This window comes from Mus musculus, chromosome 15 (assembly GCF_000001635.26).
Source record: "Mus musculus strain C57BL/6J chromosome 15, GRCm38.p6 C57BL/6J".
Classification (NCBI taxonomy): Eukaryota; Metazoa; Chordata; class Mammalia; order Rodentia; family Muridae; genus Mus; species Mus musculus.
The window spans coordinates 4,960,370-4,978,185 of record NC_000081.6 but is presented as its reverse complement, the minus strand read 5'-3'; the positions used below and the strand labels follow the sequence as shown (position 1 = coordinate 4,978,185).

At 41.0% G+C, this 17,816-nt stretch overlaps 1 protein-coding gene across 2 annotated transcripts in view; it reads right to left on the bottom strand.

Moving 5' to 3' along the window:
- Positions 1-15,978: 15,978 nt before the first annotated feature.
- Mroh2b (maestro heat-like repeat family member 2B) overlaps positions 15,979-17,816 on the bottom strand; it is a 63,993-nt gene continuing 62,155 nt past the window's right edge. The window contains exon 43 of one of the 2 annotated variants that reach the window (XM_030248514.1): positions 15,979-16,125. In XM_030248514.1, coding sequence (XP_030104374.1) covers positions 16,019-16,125 — 107 coding nt within the window. In that variant the 3' untranslated portion in view covers positions 15,979-16,018. The remainder of the gene's footprint in view (positions 16,126-17,816) is intronic. The other variant, NM_001166066.1, reaches the window with a different exon arrangement.

The following is a 17,816-nucleotide window of genomic DNA, read 5'->3' as shown; positions in this document are numbered from 1 at the left end:
AACTGTTTATGATGGTTAAGGAAGTTCCAATCCCAAGCAGACTGACTCCATGGATTTGAGCTTCAGGTGAAACTGTGACATTACTGCAGGAGCACATGGGAGAGTAAAATCGGGAGCCATGATGCAAAAAGAAAAGAGGGAGAAAGTAGAGTCTCCCATTTTCTTGTGAAGATCTATCTTCATTGACCTTCAATCAGGTTCCAACTACAAAAAAGCACTACTTGATGGAAACAGCCAAACCATAGCATCCGCCTAAACATTTGCATCATTTGCAAGTGCAGAGTCATGGCTCGCAGATGGCATGATTAACTTGAAGGTGAGATAAAACACTGCAACCTCTGTGAATGACAAAGCGAGTGTTCCAGGCATGATCACTATTCATTCTCTTCTGGTAGAGGAGTAAATGGACAAGAAGAAACAAAGAGGGGGAGAAAAAGGCGGCCCAAGAGGAGAGGAGAGAGGAGGGGAAAGAGGAAGAAAGAAAGGGAGAGAGGGAGAAGGATAGGGAGGGTGGGAGGGAGAGAGAGAGAGAGAGAGAGAGAGAGAGAGAGAGAGAGAGAGAGAGAACTATTTAGAACATCATTAGAAGTACTATGGTACTAGGTTAGCCCTGTCAGCTACTAATCCACAGAGACCTTTCTTCATGATGGGCTTGTTAGAGGTATTTGATATTTGTGTTGGAAACAGAATGGCCTGCATTTCTTTCAGAATGCTAAAGCAGAAAAGCAACTTCAGTAGGAGGGAATTTCAGTTAATACCAAGAAACCAGAGAGGTTTATGTCTGCCTTTCAATTACCCTGGTCTTTCAGGCCGTTGCACATTTGGGAACACGAAAGCTGATGGCCTGACAGGAGACCCTGCTGTGACAGCCACAGACCTACAATTTGTCGTTTTATTTGTTCCTGCCAGGCTGTGAAGGCAAAGCTCCAGATTTTGTACTCAAAACATCAGTGCCATTGAAACACTTGTTTCTCTAGCCAAGGATAGAGAGGCTGCTGTTGTTTCTGAGGGGTTGGGCTGGAGGCCACAATGTGGGCAGGAGAAGACAGAAGGTTCCAGTCATTGGTGGAGGACAGTCCCTGCTTTGCTCTATCATAATTGTGATTTCCATGCTTCTTAGAGAGAGGACACTTGGCATGAACTCCAGAGGAAGGGCCTTAAGCACAAGACAGGTCATGATTATCAAGAAAGAGAAGAATTACCTGCAAAAATATACATGCTGTAATATGTATTTATTGGTCCATACCTAGCAGTAAATTAGCCCTGGGAGCTGGGAAGGCAAAGAAGAAAGGGGGATTATTGTCAATAGTAAAATAGAATTTTCCCATGAAAGAAAACTTTGGCCTGAGAGTCTCATGAGAAAGTGACTAACAAAAAGCTCAGAATAAGTGTTGTGACACCAAGTACAACCAAAGCGCATTGTGACAATATTTGATAGGTGGCCACTATAGAGCCCACTCACCAAAGCATGTGTCTGCTCTAAATAGATGACACCAAGAACAACTGCTGCCAGGAATGATATAAAATCACACCCAGACCCACTAACCCGAGTTTTGTGGCTGTGTAAGTTTAAGAGCTTTGATGGGATGATATAAATCTCCCAAAACATTCCAAAGATCTTAATGATTTGATGGAGGTGCTATACAGATTCATAGAAGTAACACAGAATAACATCTTTGAGGAGATGTAGGCCTCAGTCTCTGTCAGCTTGGCTAAGGTGTTTTCAGTGCTGAGCACACCGAAGACATATGTTCAGTAAAATATCTACTTTGCAAAACTGTCCTAGTTTTAACAGCTAGTTAGCAGAAAGTCTTTGTACTTAGTCCAGAATTGGCTCTCCTGCCTTGCATTCTGTTCCATCATATTGATGGTCCCTTAAAGACTAGGGGTGGCTTCTTGCTATGGTGTTGTTACTCAGAAGCCATAGCATAGACTGAAGTGAGTGTGTGCGGTGGTTTGAATAGGAATGCTTGGCCCACAGAGAGTGACACTATTAGGAGTTGTAGCATCTTGGAGTAGGTATGGACTTGGAGGAAGTGTGTCACTGAGGAGGTCTCCCTTTGAGACTCCCTCCTATGCTCAAGCTCTGCCTAGTGTGGCACATAGTCCCCTACTGCTACCTGCAGAACAAGATGTACAACTCTCAGCTCCTCCAGCACCATGTCTGCCATACTTCCTGCAATGAAGATAATGGACTAGTGCTCTAAAACTGTAAACCAGCCCCAATTAAGTGCTTTCTTTTGTAACAGTTACCGTGGTGGTGGTGCCTCCTCACAGCAATAAAACCTCAAAGACGACCTCAGCATGTCTTTCATTTTTCTCTGTGAGAAGAATCTCACTCTTAATTTTCCTCTCCCATTTCTCTCTTTTCCTCTTTTTCTTTTTCTTTTCTTTGCTGGTGATAAATCACAAAGAAATGTATTTTAAAATAAGTTTTGGATATACCAACAATTTTCCCACTTGATAAAGATGAAAGGAGTAGGATGGGAAAACAGGTTAGTTGGTGATGTATTTGTGAAAGTATGAGGATCTGAGTTCGAGCCCCAGTACCATACATAAAAGGTATGACATGGTGATGTGTACTTGCAATCCCGGCAGTGCAGAAGCAAAGGCATGGTTGAGTCTCAGGTTGTCATGAGAGACCTTGTATATATATACATATAAAAGGGGATTCCCGGAGGAACAGCACCCAAGGCTGACCCCTGACAAGCACATGTATGTGCATACACACCCCTAAAAAAAGACAAAGGTAAAAGTTTCATACTAACACAATGGATATGTGTTTATTTTTATATAGAGAAGAAATATTGGCTGATTTAATACTCCAGGACATAAGGCATCTTCAACAATTTTCAAGTTTAATCAATACTTTGATTTTATTAGGGTCAAGTTGAGGATGCTGCCTGCCTCACATAAATCTGTAGTATAAAACGGGAGAAGCGTGTTTCCCATTTCAGACGTTATTTGAAGTTTTGTCTTTCTCTTGAGCCCAAAGCCACTAATGATTTTTATTTTTTTAATTTGATTTAATTTTTGTTTGTTTTTTTGTTTTTGTTTTTTTTTTTGTTTTCGAGGCAGGGTTTCTCTTTGTAGCCCTGACTGTCCTGGAACTCACTCTGTAGACCAGGCTGGCCTCGAACTCAGAAATCCACCTGCCTCTGCCTCCCAAGTGCTGGGATTAAAAGCGTGCGCCACCACGCCCAGCCACTAATGACTTTTAAAAGGCAAAACTCAAGTCAACAACTCAAGCAGCAATTAAAAAAGATTCAAATGTTCTAACACAATTCAGTCTGAAGATATACCAATTTGATACTCGCTGCCAAATGACAGTAGGAAAATAGTGCACATTTTGTTTTCTGTAATTACATCATTTTGTTTCTATAAGAGCAGAGACTTTGTATGCCTGATAAAACCAGTGCAGCAAATAACATAAAACAGAGTCTGGAATGTGAACTGAGGTGTTTTAGCCAGCATTGCTGTTATGTCACATGAACTACATGCTATGCATGCCGGATGTTCAGAACTAAGAGCTGCTAGGAATACCCTGTTACATGTTTGATTTTTGACCATTATGCCTTTTATTGTTGCCAGATTTCTTCCGACTGCCACCTTTAGCTACACAAGTCCAGATTGAGCTCATAAGATTCTGTAGCTTCAATGACCCACCATCATCGATCCCTGTTCAGAAAGCTAGAAAATCAAGAACAAGAAGATCTTGTGTCTGTGGAAGACAACGTCCTGCTTTGCACATGGCTACCTTCTTATGGTACACACACACACACACACACACACACACACACACAGCTCAGATTCCTCTTTTTCATGAGCACTAATACTATCATAAGGGCCCACTCTTATGTCTTAATCTAAATATACTGTTTCATTTCAGTATCTAGGTCTAGTTTGAATACTGGGTTCTACTCAAGGGGCCTGAAGGAGTTGTAGCGGTTCTCAACACTCTTCATGCTGCAACCCTTTAACAGAGTTCCTCAGGTTGTGGTGACTCCCAACTATAAAACTTCATAAATGTAGTTTTTCTACTGTTATGAATTGTAAAGTAAATATCAGTGTTTTCTGATGATCTTGAGTGACTCCTGTAAAATGGTTGTTCAACCCTCCACCCCCCCCCTCCAGGTTGAGAACTTCTGTGTTATAGCATTGAGAGGTTACCACTCTCCTTCACTACCTAGTCTGTACCCCTTTGTCTTCAGCAAATATGTAAACTGGTAGTAGTTCTTTCTTTATAGTCTGAGGATGAACAAGCCTTCATTTATTGAAGAAATTTGGCCATTAGTAATCATTTCCATATTAGGTTTAAGCTTCTCATTGACCTTATCACAGGATGTGTTAATATCAAGATCCTGAGATATTCCCATATTCCAGACATGTTCTTGGCAAACAACCCCAGGGCTGTATAAACAGTCTGTTTTGCCCTGAGTAATCAGAATCAATCACAATGTCCTATATTGCAACAATCTTTTATAGACCTTTGCGATCTGATTTATGACTGATATTCTCTGAGGTATGGTAGTGAAAGTGTTTTGCTGCTCTTTTTAGATGAAGGGAAATTGCTTTGGATGGTGTTTGCTAATAGGTCTGGAGAGAAAAGCATTTGTTAGATCAACAGCTGCATGCTAGATGCCAGAGGGTTTGTTAATTTGTTCAAACAATGAAATCACATCTGGTACAGCAGCCAGCTGCAGTTGAAGTCATCACTTGGTTGAGCTGTTGGTGCTCTACTGCTGTTCTCTCTTCTGTATGGACAAAATAGATGAATTAAATGGAGACTTGGAGTTATTCAGAACTCCTCATCATTGAAGTTTTTGATTTCAGCAATCCCTCCAGAAATGCAATACTGTTTTGGGATTAATATTTACTACATTGAAGCAGTTCTATTACTTTCTGTTTGGATTTTTTTCCAACCTTAATAGATTTGACTCTCCAAGTCTGAGAAGCAATAAAATATAGAACTTCTGTCAGCTGCTGAAGGTATATACTGTATTACATATTCTGGATTGACAAGATAAACACAGGGCACATTCAAGCCCACCATAAATGGACTCGGGTCAAAATTCCATTGATTGCTTGACCTTGCCTGGTCTGGAGGGCCTAAGTGATGCTTTGTATCTCTTGTACCTGGTGTCAGTGTACAGTCAGAATGCAGCAGTCTCAGAAATGACCTCTTGTTGTCTTTCCAAACTTCATTGTCTCCCTGGTGAACGGACATAGGAAGCTAAGGAAGAGTCAGTTTCAGCAGTCAGCAGTGAATTGGGGACCTAGCCTCTCTTTCACTTGAGATTGGAGGTCTGCAAATTAAGGTCGGGAACTGAAGGAGCTGAGAATCTGCTTTTATTTTCGCAAGTTTGAATTTTAGTCAGTTGACCTAAAATTTTTCTGCTCATACAAGTCAAGAATCAAGCATCTGATTAATCTTCTCTCCTTCATTAGGGACACTGATGAGACACAGATGTTGCTTTTTGACCCTGCTGCCCAGCGTGATAATCACACACACCTTCAGTGATGCCTGTGTCTGACATCTGCTTCCTCCGTGTCTGCTAATTTCTATTACATTATGCTCTGAGTTCAATGGCTCCACTTTCCAATGGAAGATCTTTGCAAAGGCAAGTGACCATGAGCTCTTTTCAGTGATGCAGGGGCCTACCAGTCTATGTGAATAGATCTATTACAATAAATCCACTCTAACATTCCAATCTTGGTGAACCGGGCACTTCCAATCCATTCACTGTGGTCCTCATTTTAATCCCATAAGGATACAGACTAGGTAGTAGAGGAGGATTGCAATAAATGGCAATGGTATAGGATGGACATTCTCAACCTACAGGTAGTGACCTCTTTTGGAGATCAAACAATCTTTTCACAGGCGCCACCCGAGGTCATTGGAAAACACAGATATTTACATTACAATTTATAACAGCAGCAAAACTACAGCTATGAAGTAGTAATGAAAATAATTTTATGGTTGGGGGAGGGGGTCACCATACCATGAAGAACTGTATTAAAGGGTTGCAGTATTAGGAAGGTTGAGCCAACCATATTGACTTAACCAATTGAAATGTTGAACTCTTTCTTATTCCCTGGGCATCTGATATGCTCAGTAAATTTATATTAACAAATTGGTCTGACCAAACCTTATTTCAACAGCATCCCATTCTCACGCTCCTGTCTCTGTAAAGCGGGAATGCTTGGCTTGCTCCTTTGAAGCATACCATACCTTCTTTTGGACTGTAATTTGTACTTCACCTTTAAGATGATACATTTAGACTTGAATTTAGTTACAGTCTTGGGTGTGTCAGGAGGAGAATCAGCATGCCCTTGTATAGGACCTATCTTGAAGAAGGGACTCTAGCTTCTTGTATTGTTGATGTGGCAAAATACCTTTATAGCAAATAAAGAGAGCAAAGGTTTGTTTTACCGTACAGTTTGAAGATACAATCTATCATAGTGGGAAGATAGAGATGGTAGGATCTTGAAGCAGTTGACCAATGACATCTGAGGTCAGCAAGAAGAGAGTAATAGATGGATGCTACTTAAATTTTGTTCTTTGTATTCAGCCCAAGACCCCACCCAGAAAATGATGCATCCCTTGTATAGGGTGTGCCTCCCTACCTCAGTTGACCTAATCAATAAAATTTTCCACAGGCATGTATCTACACAGCCCTTCACATACACGTCTTGAAGCTCCTTTTATAGATGCATCTAGATCCAGTCAGTTGACAGTCAACACAAACTATCATAATGTCTTTGCAATTTTTGGAATAATCCCTTATCTTGGGATGAAAGATGGCTGTGTATATTTAATATGTCCTGGTACTTCAAGAGTGCTGTTAAAGGGCATTATTCCTCATTGAGAGATGCAATGGCAACTTTACTGTTTTATAAAACAAACATTAATTTTCCCTTTCTATTTTCCCCTCACTAGCTTTTTTCCTGTTATACATGAAATCATTAAAACTGTACATACAAATTCATGTCATGCATACTAATTTGTATAAAATTCTGAAGCTGACACCACATATATTTGTCTACTTAAATATTTATCATTATTTTGGTGAGACTTTGAAGAAAACCTTAGCTTTGGGGGATGTATTATCATTAGTGTAGCTACTTACCAACTTTTCTTGCTCCCATGTGACTGCAAATATTGCCCATTGGTCATTCTTCCCTCATTCTTCCATTCTCTCTGCTCTTGCTGGATCCTGGTAATGACCATTCCTTTCTTGGATTCTATGCTATTGTGTTTTGGGGTCTACACATGGGTGAGACTATGTGGCACTTACTTTTCTGTGCTTGGACTACTTCAATTACCACGAAGCCTGTCCATTCCCTTGATTTTGTCACACATGGAAGAATTTTATTTTTTAAAAATAGCTTGAAAGATGTTCTGTTGTGTCTATACACCACATTTCATTATATGTTCATCTGTTGATGGACATTTGTTTCCATTTCTTGGCTGTTGTGCATAGTGCTGCAGTAAATGTAGGAGTCCAAGTGTCTCTTTAGCATGCTGATTTCATATCCTTTGAATATAGCTAGATTGTTATTTTATAGGAGACTTATATTTTTAGTCTGTTGAGGTGTCTCCATGACATTTTCACATTTACATCTCTATCAACGTGTACAAGGACTCTATTTTCTCCATATCCACATCAACACTGTCATTATTAGTTTTTTTTTCTCTCCTAACAGCCATTGTTCTTGAGGTTTTAGCTCACTGTGGTTTTGAAGTGCATTTCTCCGGAATCACCAGTATCTTTTAGTGAAACCTTTCTGCTGTCCAGATGGGACTTCAATCTAAGAGGTACAGACTGGAAAATAATAGACTAGCCCTTCCCACAGGTCAATATACTCCATCTGTAGGTGTGGTACACTCTTCCAGCTCCAATTACAGGTTCTGAAAAGAATGTGAAACGATAGCATTCTCACGATTCTATTGGAAGCAGGGAGAGAGCACCTCAGACCCGACTTCTCTGCAGAACTGGAAACTTTCTGGTGAACTTGTCCTGCAGCAAAGCAGTTCCCCAAGCTTCTGTTTCTAAGGCAGAGCCAAATTTTGCCCCCCATGCAGGTAAGAATGGATACAGGGAACTGATTCAGCCCTAGGTTTTGCCTGTGAGAATATTTGGAGGAAATGGAAGTCAATACATAAAGAAAGATTTATCTTGTGTCTTCCAGTGGCTCTCAAATTGAAAACAAAGTGTGACTTACATACATCTGGAAAATCGTATTCTCCAAATTTATCTAGCATAACTACATAATTTAATAAATAAAATCTAGGACACTTTATCCAGGGTATGCATGTAAGTAAGAATGTTTGTTGCATAAATAAAGTTTGACAAATAGAGGCAGGAACAAACACCATTATTTTAGGTCATGACTTTTTAGGGGGCTTTTTAATGCATATAGGCACATAGATCTCTCTCTCTCTCTCTCTCTCTCTCTCACATACACACACAGAGTTTTACTTTGGTAAAGAATCCCACTTTTCTTTCCTCATGTTTCTCTTGATCTCATCATGTCTTCTAGTGTGCTAGTATAAGAGACATCTGCAAGAAAGTGAGTGAGATACAGGGGAATACCAGGGCTAGGAATCGGGAGTGGGTGGGTTGGAGAGCAGGGTGGGGGGAGGGTATAAGGGACTTTTGGGATAGCATTTGAATTGTAAATGAAGAAAATATCTAATAAAAAAGAACACAATATACAAGGCAAAAAAAAAAAAAAAAGAAAAAAAAAGAAAAAAGAAAGTGAGTGTGAGAGAAAATTGCCAAGAATCTGAAACTCTGTATACTTGATGTCGGAAAGCTGCACTTTGTCAGTGGTTTCTGGCTAGTTCCCAGACTATTAACATATCTGATTAACTGTGCCTTCTCTAATTTCTGTACAAAGGTGATTTTAAAAAAGTAATTGATTAGGTTCAAGCAACAAAAAGTACTATTAGGAGCTATTTGCTTAATTTTAGAATCTATTGATGGTTCCAGATGAAATGCATTATTCTGAATTTTATCCTTTGAAACTCAGGCAGTACAGAGATAATTCCTTCTAAACGATTCTTTTGGAATTCTATTTGTTTCTTCCCGTCTGTAATCTCTGTTCTCTATTTCAGTAAAACTGTCCTCGTCTAAGGGTCAGCAGAACAAAACATCCCTAATTTACCAACAGAACACTGGCTCTCATCGTTGGGTTCAAGGGAATTACACAGAATTGCAAAAGAAATGTGATCCATGGCCTTCTGTACCAGTTGCTGGACATTTGGGAAGTCTGTGAACACTGCAGAATCTACCTTACAACACACATGAGTGGAAAAGTGATTGTACACGGGAGTAACAGTGAGACAAACAACAGGAGCCACACTAACTTTAGTATCTCTCATAGAGAGTCAACACATATTTCTTCTGTGCCGCTAATTCCCCAAGCCACAAGGACTCTTTCTCACATGCTAAACTCTTAGGAAGAAACACAAAGGGTTGTTGGAGGACTGAGTGGGAATATTCTTGGTGACTGTCTGTGAGATAGCTATAGTAAGTGGGGTAGATTCATGGAAAGCATATTATGAGGAGACAATCTAAGTTTCTTCTGCCACGAACACTATTTCATTTATTTGGTTTATTCTGTGAGTCAGTCAATCCAGGTGTTGTACAGATATAAAGAAATATTAGAAAGAGTACTAAGTCAAAATGTGTGCTACTGTTGAAGATCATAATTCCAGTGTGTCTCAAACAAGTTTGTTTGTTTGTTTGTTTATTTATTTATTTATTTATTTGCTTTATTTTGTTTTGAAGACAGTCTCCTCTAGGCCAGATTGACCTTTGATATGATGGGAAGTTATAGAAGATCTTGAATACTTGATTCTCTTGCTGAGTGCTGGCATTTAAGGCTCCTGTCACCATTCCTAGCTCCGGCCAAATTCTATTAAGGCTTTCTCTATACATTCTGAAGTTACTCAGCACAGTGTTAAAATAGAAAATTATACTTAGGTACATACTTAAAATTAATTAAGACTAAATAAAATTAAAAATTTAATTTTTCAGATGTATAAATCACTTTTCAAGGTCCATATGGCTAGTAGCTATCATATTGGTTAGTGTACAAAAGTGAAATTATTTAATCAGTGAAGAAAGTTTCATTGGTTAATGCTATTTTGAAAAGTTATTTGATTTAAAATAACCTGTCAAAGGAGATCAAATAAACCCACATTTCTCTATTATTTTTATTGCTCTGCTTCATATATGTTATGATTGGGAATAGTTTGTTATTCTACTAGGAATTTAATGAAGGCCATTAGCAAGATAATGCATCTATTTGATTAGACATAGAAATTTGCAAATCATTTTGTTGAGACTGTGGACCCTCTGGGCAATGGTTACCTACAGGTGCATAATGAATTGCCTTCAAAACTTAGTGGTTTAAAATGCAAAGATCCATGGTCTCAGCTTTGTGGCTCAGGAGTTTGGGAACAGCTTAGTTTGATTCTGGCTTAGAAATCTCGTAAGAGTGTACTGCTTCTGTGGACTGAGCAGTTTAGAAGAACATGCTATCTTTTAAGAATCTGTCTTGGCCACTACACACATGAATTCACAGAAGCTACAGTCACTTGCACAAGATCTGCACAATATCAAATCAATCACCCTTCTAATATAAAGGGAGAAGGGGTTTACGAGATCCCCTCCTGAGGTTTGCTGGACAGTTGATGGCTTCTGGATGAGGGAGGGAATTAGTTTTCTTTAAGAATGTGGTCCCTGAAACATGCTCCATGCTCTATGTTCATAGCAGTCTTATTTATAATAGCCAGAAGCTGGAAAGAACCCAAATTTCCCTCAACAGAGGAATGGATACAGAAAATGTGGTACATTTACACAATGGAGTACTACTCAGCTATTAAAAACAATGAATTTATTAAATTCTTAGGCAATGGATGCTTCTGGAGGATATCATCCTGAGTGAGGTAATCCAATCACAAAAGAACACACATGATATGCACTTACTGATAAGTGGATATTAGCCCAGAAACTTAGACTATCCAAGAAACAATTTGCAAAACACATCAAACTCAAGAAGTAAGAAGACCAAAATGTGGATACTTTGTTCCTTCTTAGAATGGGGAAGTAAATACCCATGGAAGGAGTTACAGAGACAAAGTTTGGAGCTGAGACAGAAGAAAGGACCATCCAGAGACTGCCCCACCTGGGGATCCATCCCATATACAACTACCAAACCCAGACACTAATGCATATGCCAGCAAGATTTTGCTGACAGGACCCTGATATAGCTATTAGCTATCTCTTGTGAGGCAATGCCAGTGCCTGGAAAATACAGAAGTGGATGCTCACAGTCATCTATTGGATGGAACACAGGACCCCTAAAGAAGGAGCTAGGGAAAGTAACTGTATTAGTTAGGGTTTTACTGCTGTGAACAGACACCATGACCAAGGCAAGTCTTATAAAAAACAACATTTCATTGGGGCTGGCTTACAGGTTCAGAGGTTCTGTCCATTATCATCAAGGTGGGAGCATGGCAGCATCCAGGCAGGCATGGCACAGGTAGAGCTGAGAGTTCTATGTCTTCATCCAAAGGCTGCTACTGGAAGACTGACTTCCAGGCAACTAGGGTGAGGATCTTATGCCCACACCCACAGTGACACACCCATTCCAACCAAGTCACACCTATTCCAACAAGGCCACACCTCCAGATGGTGCCACTCCCTGGTCCAAGGATATACAAACCATCACATTCCACTCCCTGGTCCCCATAGACTTGTTCAAAAACATGAGTCTATGGGGTCCATACTTAAACATAGCATAATGCAAAATGCATCTAGTCCAACTTTCAAAGTCCTCATAGTCTATAGCAGTCTCAACAATGTTAAATGTCCAAAGTTCAAGGTCTCTTCTGAGATTCATCCAACTAATTAACTGTAATCCCCAAAGCAAGTCAGGAAACCAGCTGGGTAAACTCCAAACTCTGCATCTCCATGGCTGATGTCAAAGCGGTCTTCAGATCTCCACTCCTTTTTCATCTTTGTTGACTGCAACAAACTGCTTTCTCCTGGGCTGGTTCCACTCCCTGTTAGCAGCTTTCCTCAGCATGTATCCCATGGCTCTGGCATCTTTAACATTTTTGAGTCTCCAAGGCAATTTCAATGTTACAGCTTCTTGTTTCAGTGTCTGGGATTCCACTTGATCTTTTGGACTCCTCCTAAGGGCTGGCATCATTTCTCCATCTCTGCCCTCTCTAGCACTCTAAGCTCAGGTTGATCCACTCCACTGCAGCTGCTGTTCCTGGTGATCATTCTATGGTACTAACATTTCCAATACACTGGGGTGTTACACTCCCACTAGGCTTCACCAATAGCCTCTCATAGGCTCTCTTCAGGGTGCCAAGTCTCAAATCCTTTGCACGACCCCTTCAGTCCTGGGCCATCAACTACAGCTGAGGCTACACCTTCTCCAATGGCCTTCCATGACCTCTCACAAGCCTCAGCTGTTCTTCATGACACCTTCATGCCTTCAAAACCAGTACCACCTGGGTGACTCTTACACATTACCAAGTCCAGCTGCAGCATGAGGTACAACCTTGGCTATCTCTGGAACACAGCTTCTTTGTGTTCCCAGAAAACAATTCCCAGAAGATTTCAACTCAGTGATGCTGGTCTCTTCTTAATAACCACTAATTTCTTAGCTCCAGCTAACCAGCATTGATTGTCCAAGTAATCCCTTCTATTATTCACTCTAAAGCCATAGCCGCGTGACGAAACTGCAGAGTTCTGCTGCTTGCAGGAGCTGGAACATGACCCCCTTGTTCTATTACATTATCACAAGCTTTCTGTTCTCCAACTCCTTCACTACCTAAGATTGGCTCTTCTGGATCTTGCTCTGTAGATTGACCTTAAACAGAGATCAGCATGCCTGTCTCCTGAGATTAAAGGTGTGTATCACCATGCCTGGATCTAAATTTAGCTGGGTAGGATCTTGCCCCAAGGTCCCACTCCCTTAATCTGTTATCTCCTAGAACACAGGATTTTTCTCCATTTCACTTCCTGGTCCCACTTTAATACTCAAACCATATATTTTATATTTTTCCTTTCTAAGCTTGCTATGCTTGTTCAAACTTCTCTTCATAAGACTTAACCAGAGAACAAAGTCTCTGCTGGGCTTTTTTGAAACTTCCTTTGACAATGCAATTAATCTGAGTCTCTTCACCTTATCCTCAGGCAGACTTTCCAGACAAGGACAAAAAGTAGCCACATTTTTCACCAAAATACCACAAAAACAGTCTTTATGCCACATTCTGAAATTCTCTTTTGAAATCTCTTGGGCCAGGTCAACACAGTTCAAATTACTCCCAGCAACAAAGTCTTCAATATTCCTACTAGGATGACCCATTAAGCCCCATTTAAAGCATCCCACTGCTTTCCAAATCCAAAGTCCCCAAATCCACATTCTTTCAAATAGAATCATGGTCAGGCCTATCACAGCAATACCCCACTCCCAGTACCAACTTCTGTCTTAGTTAGGGTTTTACTGCTGTGAACAGACACCATGACCAAGGCAAGTCTTATAAAAAACAACATTTCATTGGGGCTGGCTTACAGGTTCAGAGGTTCTGTCCATTATCATCAAGGTGGGAGCATGGCAGCATCCAGGCAGGCATGGCACAGGTAGAGCTGAGAGTTCTATGTCTTCATCCAAAGGCTGCTACTGGAAGACTGACTTCCAGGCAACTAGGGTGAGGATCTTATGCCCACACCCACAGTGACACACCCATTCCAACCAGGTCACACCTATTCCAACAATGCCATACCTCCAGATGGTGCCACTCCCTGGTCCAAGGATATACAAACCATCACAGTGACTAAGGAACTAAAGGGGTCTGTAACCCTATAGGAGGATCAACAATATGAACTAACCAGTACCCCACAGAACTATGTCTCTAATTGCATATGTAGCAGAGGATGGCCTAGTTGGCCATCAATGGGAGGAGAGGCCCTTGGTCTTGTAAAGATCATATGCCCCAGTAGAGGGAAATGCCAGGGCCAGGAAACAGGAGTGGGTGGATTGGGGAACAGGGCTAGGGGAGGGTATAGGGGACTTTCAGGATAAGATTTGAAATGTAAATGAAGAAAATATCTTAAAAAAATGTGGTTCCTGATAGGTTAACTACATTCCAGTGGATTGTCATATACCTGGGAGTATATGGGCAGCACAAATTAGACTCAATGTTATTAAAAAAAGGACATGAAATTGGGACGGACAGGGATGTGGGTTTAGATATAGTATGAGTGTGTGTGAATATGGGTGTGAATATGATTAAAATGCATTTCATGACATTTGCCCCTCCACAAAATTGCATGGTGCTTTGTTTGTAGCAAAGACTAAATAAATGTGAGTATTGACTAAAAACAGACGCCCTTGTCTTGGGCTTCCAAGGAGAGTTTGTCATTTTAACTCTGTGCTGAGTTACTTCAGAAAGCCTTAATGGCGTTTGGCTGTAGCTAGGAATGGTGACAGTCCCCTTCAATGCCAGCACTCAGCAGGTAGAGGCAAGAGGATCAGGTATTCAAGATATTCTATAACTTCCCATCACATCCAAGGTCAACTCTGCCCATAGAAGACTGTCTTTAAAATAAAATAGAACCATCATTTCTGAAACATTCTATTGATTGTATTACAGTCAGCCCTGTTTACTGGTGGAGGAAACTATATGGCAGTCTAATCCCCAGGATCCAGGATCTTTGGAGACCATACTGGAGATTGGTTTCATCACCTAGAACATACACAAAGATTCCATGGAACATTAGCTTCAAAAGGACATATTGTTTTTTTCTCATTTCTATGTTCCATTGTTATGTTATGGCTGTAACAATGATGTAAAAACTGTAGATACATAATGAATGTTTAAGGGAATGAATATAGGACTGTAGGTCCATATTCTTCAACTCACAAGACTACTTCCATCTCTCATTTTGTTTGTAGGAACAAAATATTTTTTCTCGAGCAATTGACAGTGAGGACAAGAGAATGTAACTAGTAGGAATCTTTAGGGATAGTCTCTCTATAGGGAAAGATCAGTACCATTGCTAATACATAAGTATGTTTCGTAATGTTTGTTGTTAAATGTTTATATATGTGTGTGTGTGTGTATATATATATATATATATATACATATATATATATATATATGAAGAACATCTATATCTATATATACTCACACATAGATATGTATACACAATGAATGTGCATAAAACATGTATATTTTATTGCTTTAGCTTAAAAATAAAAACTTTACTTTTTAGTAGAATGTCAAGATGGTCTTTTGTAGAATAACAGCTAGCATACATAAATTTGATTTGATACATAAATTATAACCTTGGAGACAAGAGGCAAGTTAAAGTTTATCATGTGATGATATTTGGCTATGGGTAGTGATTCAAATTCCGACATCAATATTAAAGGCTTATTTGTAAAAGATAACAGTAGCCCTCTTCTTACCAGTAGTGTAATGTGCGGGCTATACCACTCATTGGTGTCTGCATTTGCTTGGGTGTACATTTCTCAAGAGAAAGGGCTAGTTAATGCCATGTGGCTCTCATTAATCAAATAACAGGCCCTCTCCAAAGTGGATTAATGAATTTCCTACTAATGGAACCCCCCTGGAATACTATGGAGTGTAATGAATATTCTTTTTTTTAAAATGTGGTGTGAACCTCTTTTTTTAAAGGTTTATTTATTTATTATATGTAAGTACACTGTAGCTGTCTTCAGACATTCCAGAAGAGATTCAGTTATCATTACAGATGGCTGTGAGCTGAAATGTGGTTGCTGGGATTTGAACTCAGGCCTTCGGAAGAGCAGTCGGTGCTCTTAACCACTGAGCCATCTCTCCAGCCCGAATATTCTTATCTAGGTGCCATGTCTGCCTTCAAGAAGATGCAACTTTGTGAGTTCATAGGACAAAGACAGGACTTAGTTTTAGAAAAAGCCTAGCAGTTTATTTCTTGATGGTTTACAGTGGGATGCTGATCTCTTTACACCTTCTCAGGAGGGTCTGTAAGGTAGCTTCAGCAGCTCTCTGGACACTGATACAGGGGTCCTGCCGAAGAGCCTGGAGTCCTGAGATGGGAACAGAGATATGAACAAGGAGGGTCAGTGCCTAGTAGGAAAAGCAACCAAAGCCAAGACCTGGTGTATACAGGCTGCAGTGTTGTACAGGTCAGTCCTGTGTGGTCTCAAGTCAGTGCTCAACTTCTACTCTAAAAGATGAAAAGTGATGAATGGCTGGGGGTGGAGCTTGGTGGTACAGTGTGTAGTTTGAAATTATAAGATTCAATCTCCAGGAGAGGGAGTGGAGAGGGGAAAAGGAAGAAGAGGAGGAGGAAGAAGAGGATGAGGAGGGCAGAGCCTTCTGATTTCCTTCTCTGCCTGTACCAGATCCTCTCCCACAGCGCTCTATACCCAAATAGCACTGGGAGGGAGCAAGCCTCCCAGGAGTGTGGATAGGCCTGTGAGTGCAAGTAGGATCACTACTGCTGCTCAAAAAACCTGCCTGGAACCCTCAGGGCACAGGAGCCAAGGGGTGGTCTGGAATGGGAGCCTTCCAGTCTCCATCTGGGCCCAGAGCTGATCCTGCACCACAGAGTGACATACAAAAATACGACCAAGAGAGAGCTGGTCTCCCAGGAGTGCCTACACACCTGTGAGCTAAGGTAAGACCACCAATTCTCTTCAAATTGCTGGTCCAAGAGGGACAGTCACAGAGCCATCAGGTCACAGGAACCAAGGTTCAACTGGGGACAGATCTTTCTGGTCTCTGTCTGCACCCCAAAGCTGACCCTTTACCACAACTATCCATATCCAAATTCCTCCACAGAGAACTGGTCTCCCTGGAATACAGACAAACAGGCTTGTAGGAGGGACAAGCCAAAGTCAGAGACAGCAAGACCAGCTAACACCAGACATAACCAGATGGTGAAAGGCAAGCAAAAGAACATAAGCAACAGAAACCAAGACTACGTGGCACCATCAGAACCCAGTTCTTCCACTACAGTGAATCCTGGTTACCCCAACAAACCAGAAAAGCAAGACTGATTTAAAATCACATCTTATGATGATGATAGAGGAATTTAAGAAAGACATAAATAAATAACTTTCTTAAAGGAATACAAGAGGGCCTCAGCATCGGTGGGAGCCATCTTGGTTCTGGGACTCCACCAAAAGTAGTCTGGACAGGTGAGAGTGCGCACTATAGAAGCTAACAGCTTCTGGGACAGGTGGGAGCCACAGAGCTTCTGAGGCAGCCCCCTTTTCAGACTCCAGACATCCGGCCACCTTCCCGGCCAGAGGATAGGTGTCTGCCCAGCCCTGGAGGGCTTTGCCTCAGCATCGGCAGAAGACATCTTGGTTCTGAGACTCCGCCGAAAGTAGTCTGCACAGGTAAGAGTGTGGACTACAGAAGCTAAAAGCTTCTGTGACAGGCCAAAGCAACACAGCTTCTGGGAAAGGTCCTGGTTTGGGCCTTCATCTTTGACCAGAGGGAGGTCCGAATGCCAGATATCTGTGAACCTTCCCTGTAAGAGGAGACCTTGCCTGTAGAGAGTGCTCTGACCACTGAAACTCAGAGGAGAGATCTAGTCTCCCAGGTCTGCTGATAGAGGGTAACAGAATCACCAGAGGATCAAACTCTAAAGAGAGACAACTATAACAACTAACTCCAGAGATTACCAGATGGTGAAAGGGAAACCTAAGAATCTTACTAACAGAAACCAAGACCACTCACAATCATCAGAACCCAGCACTCCTCCCAC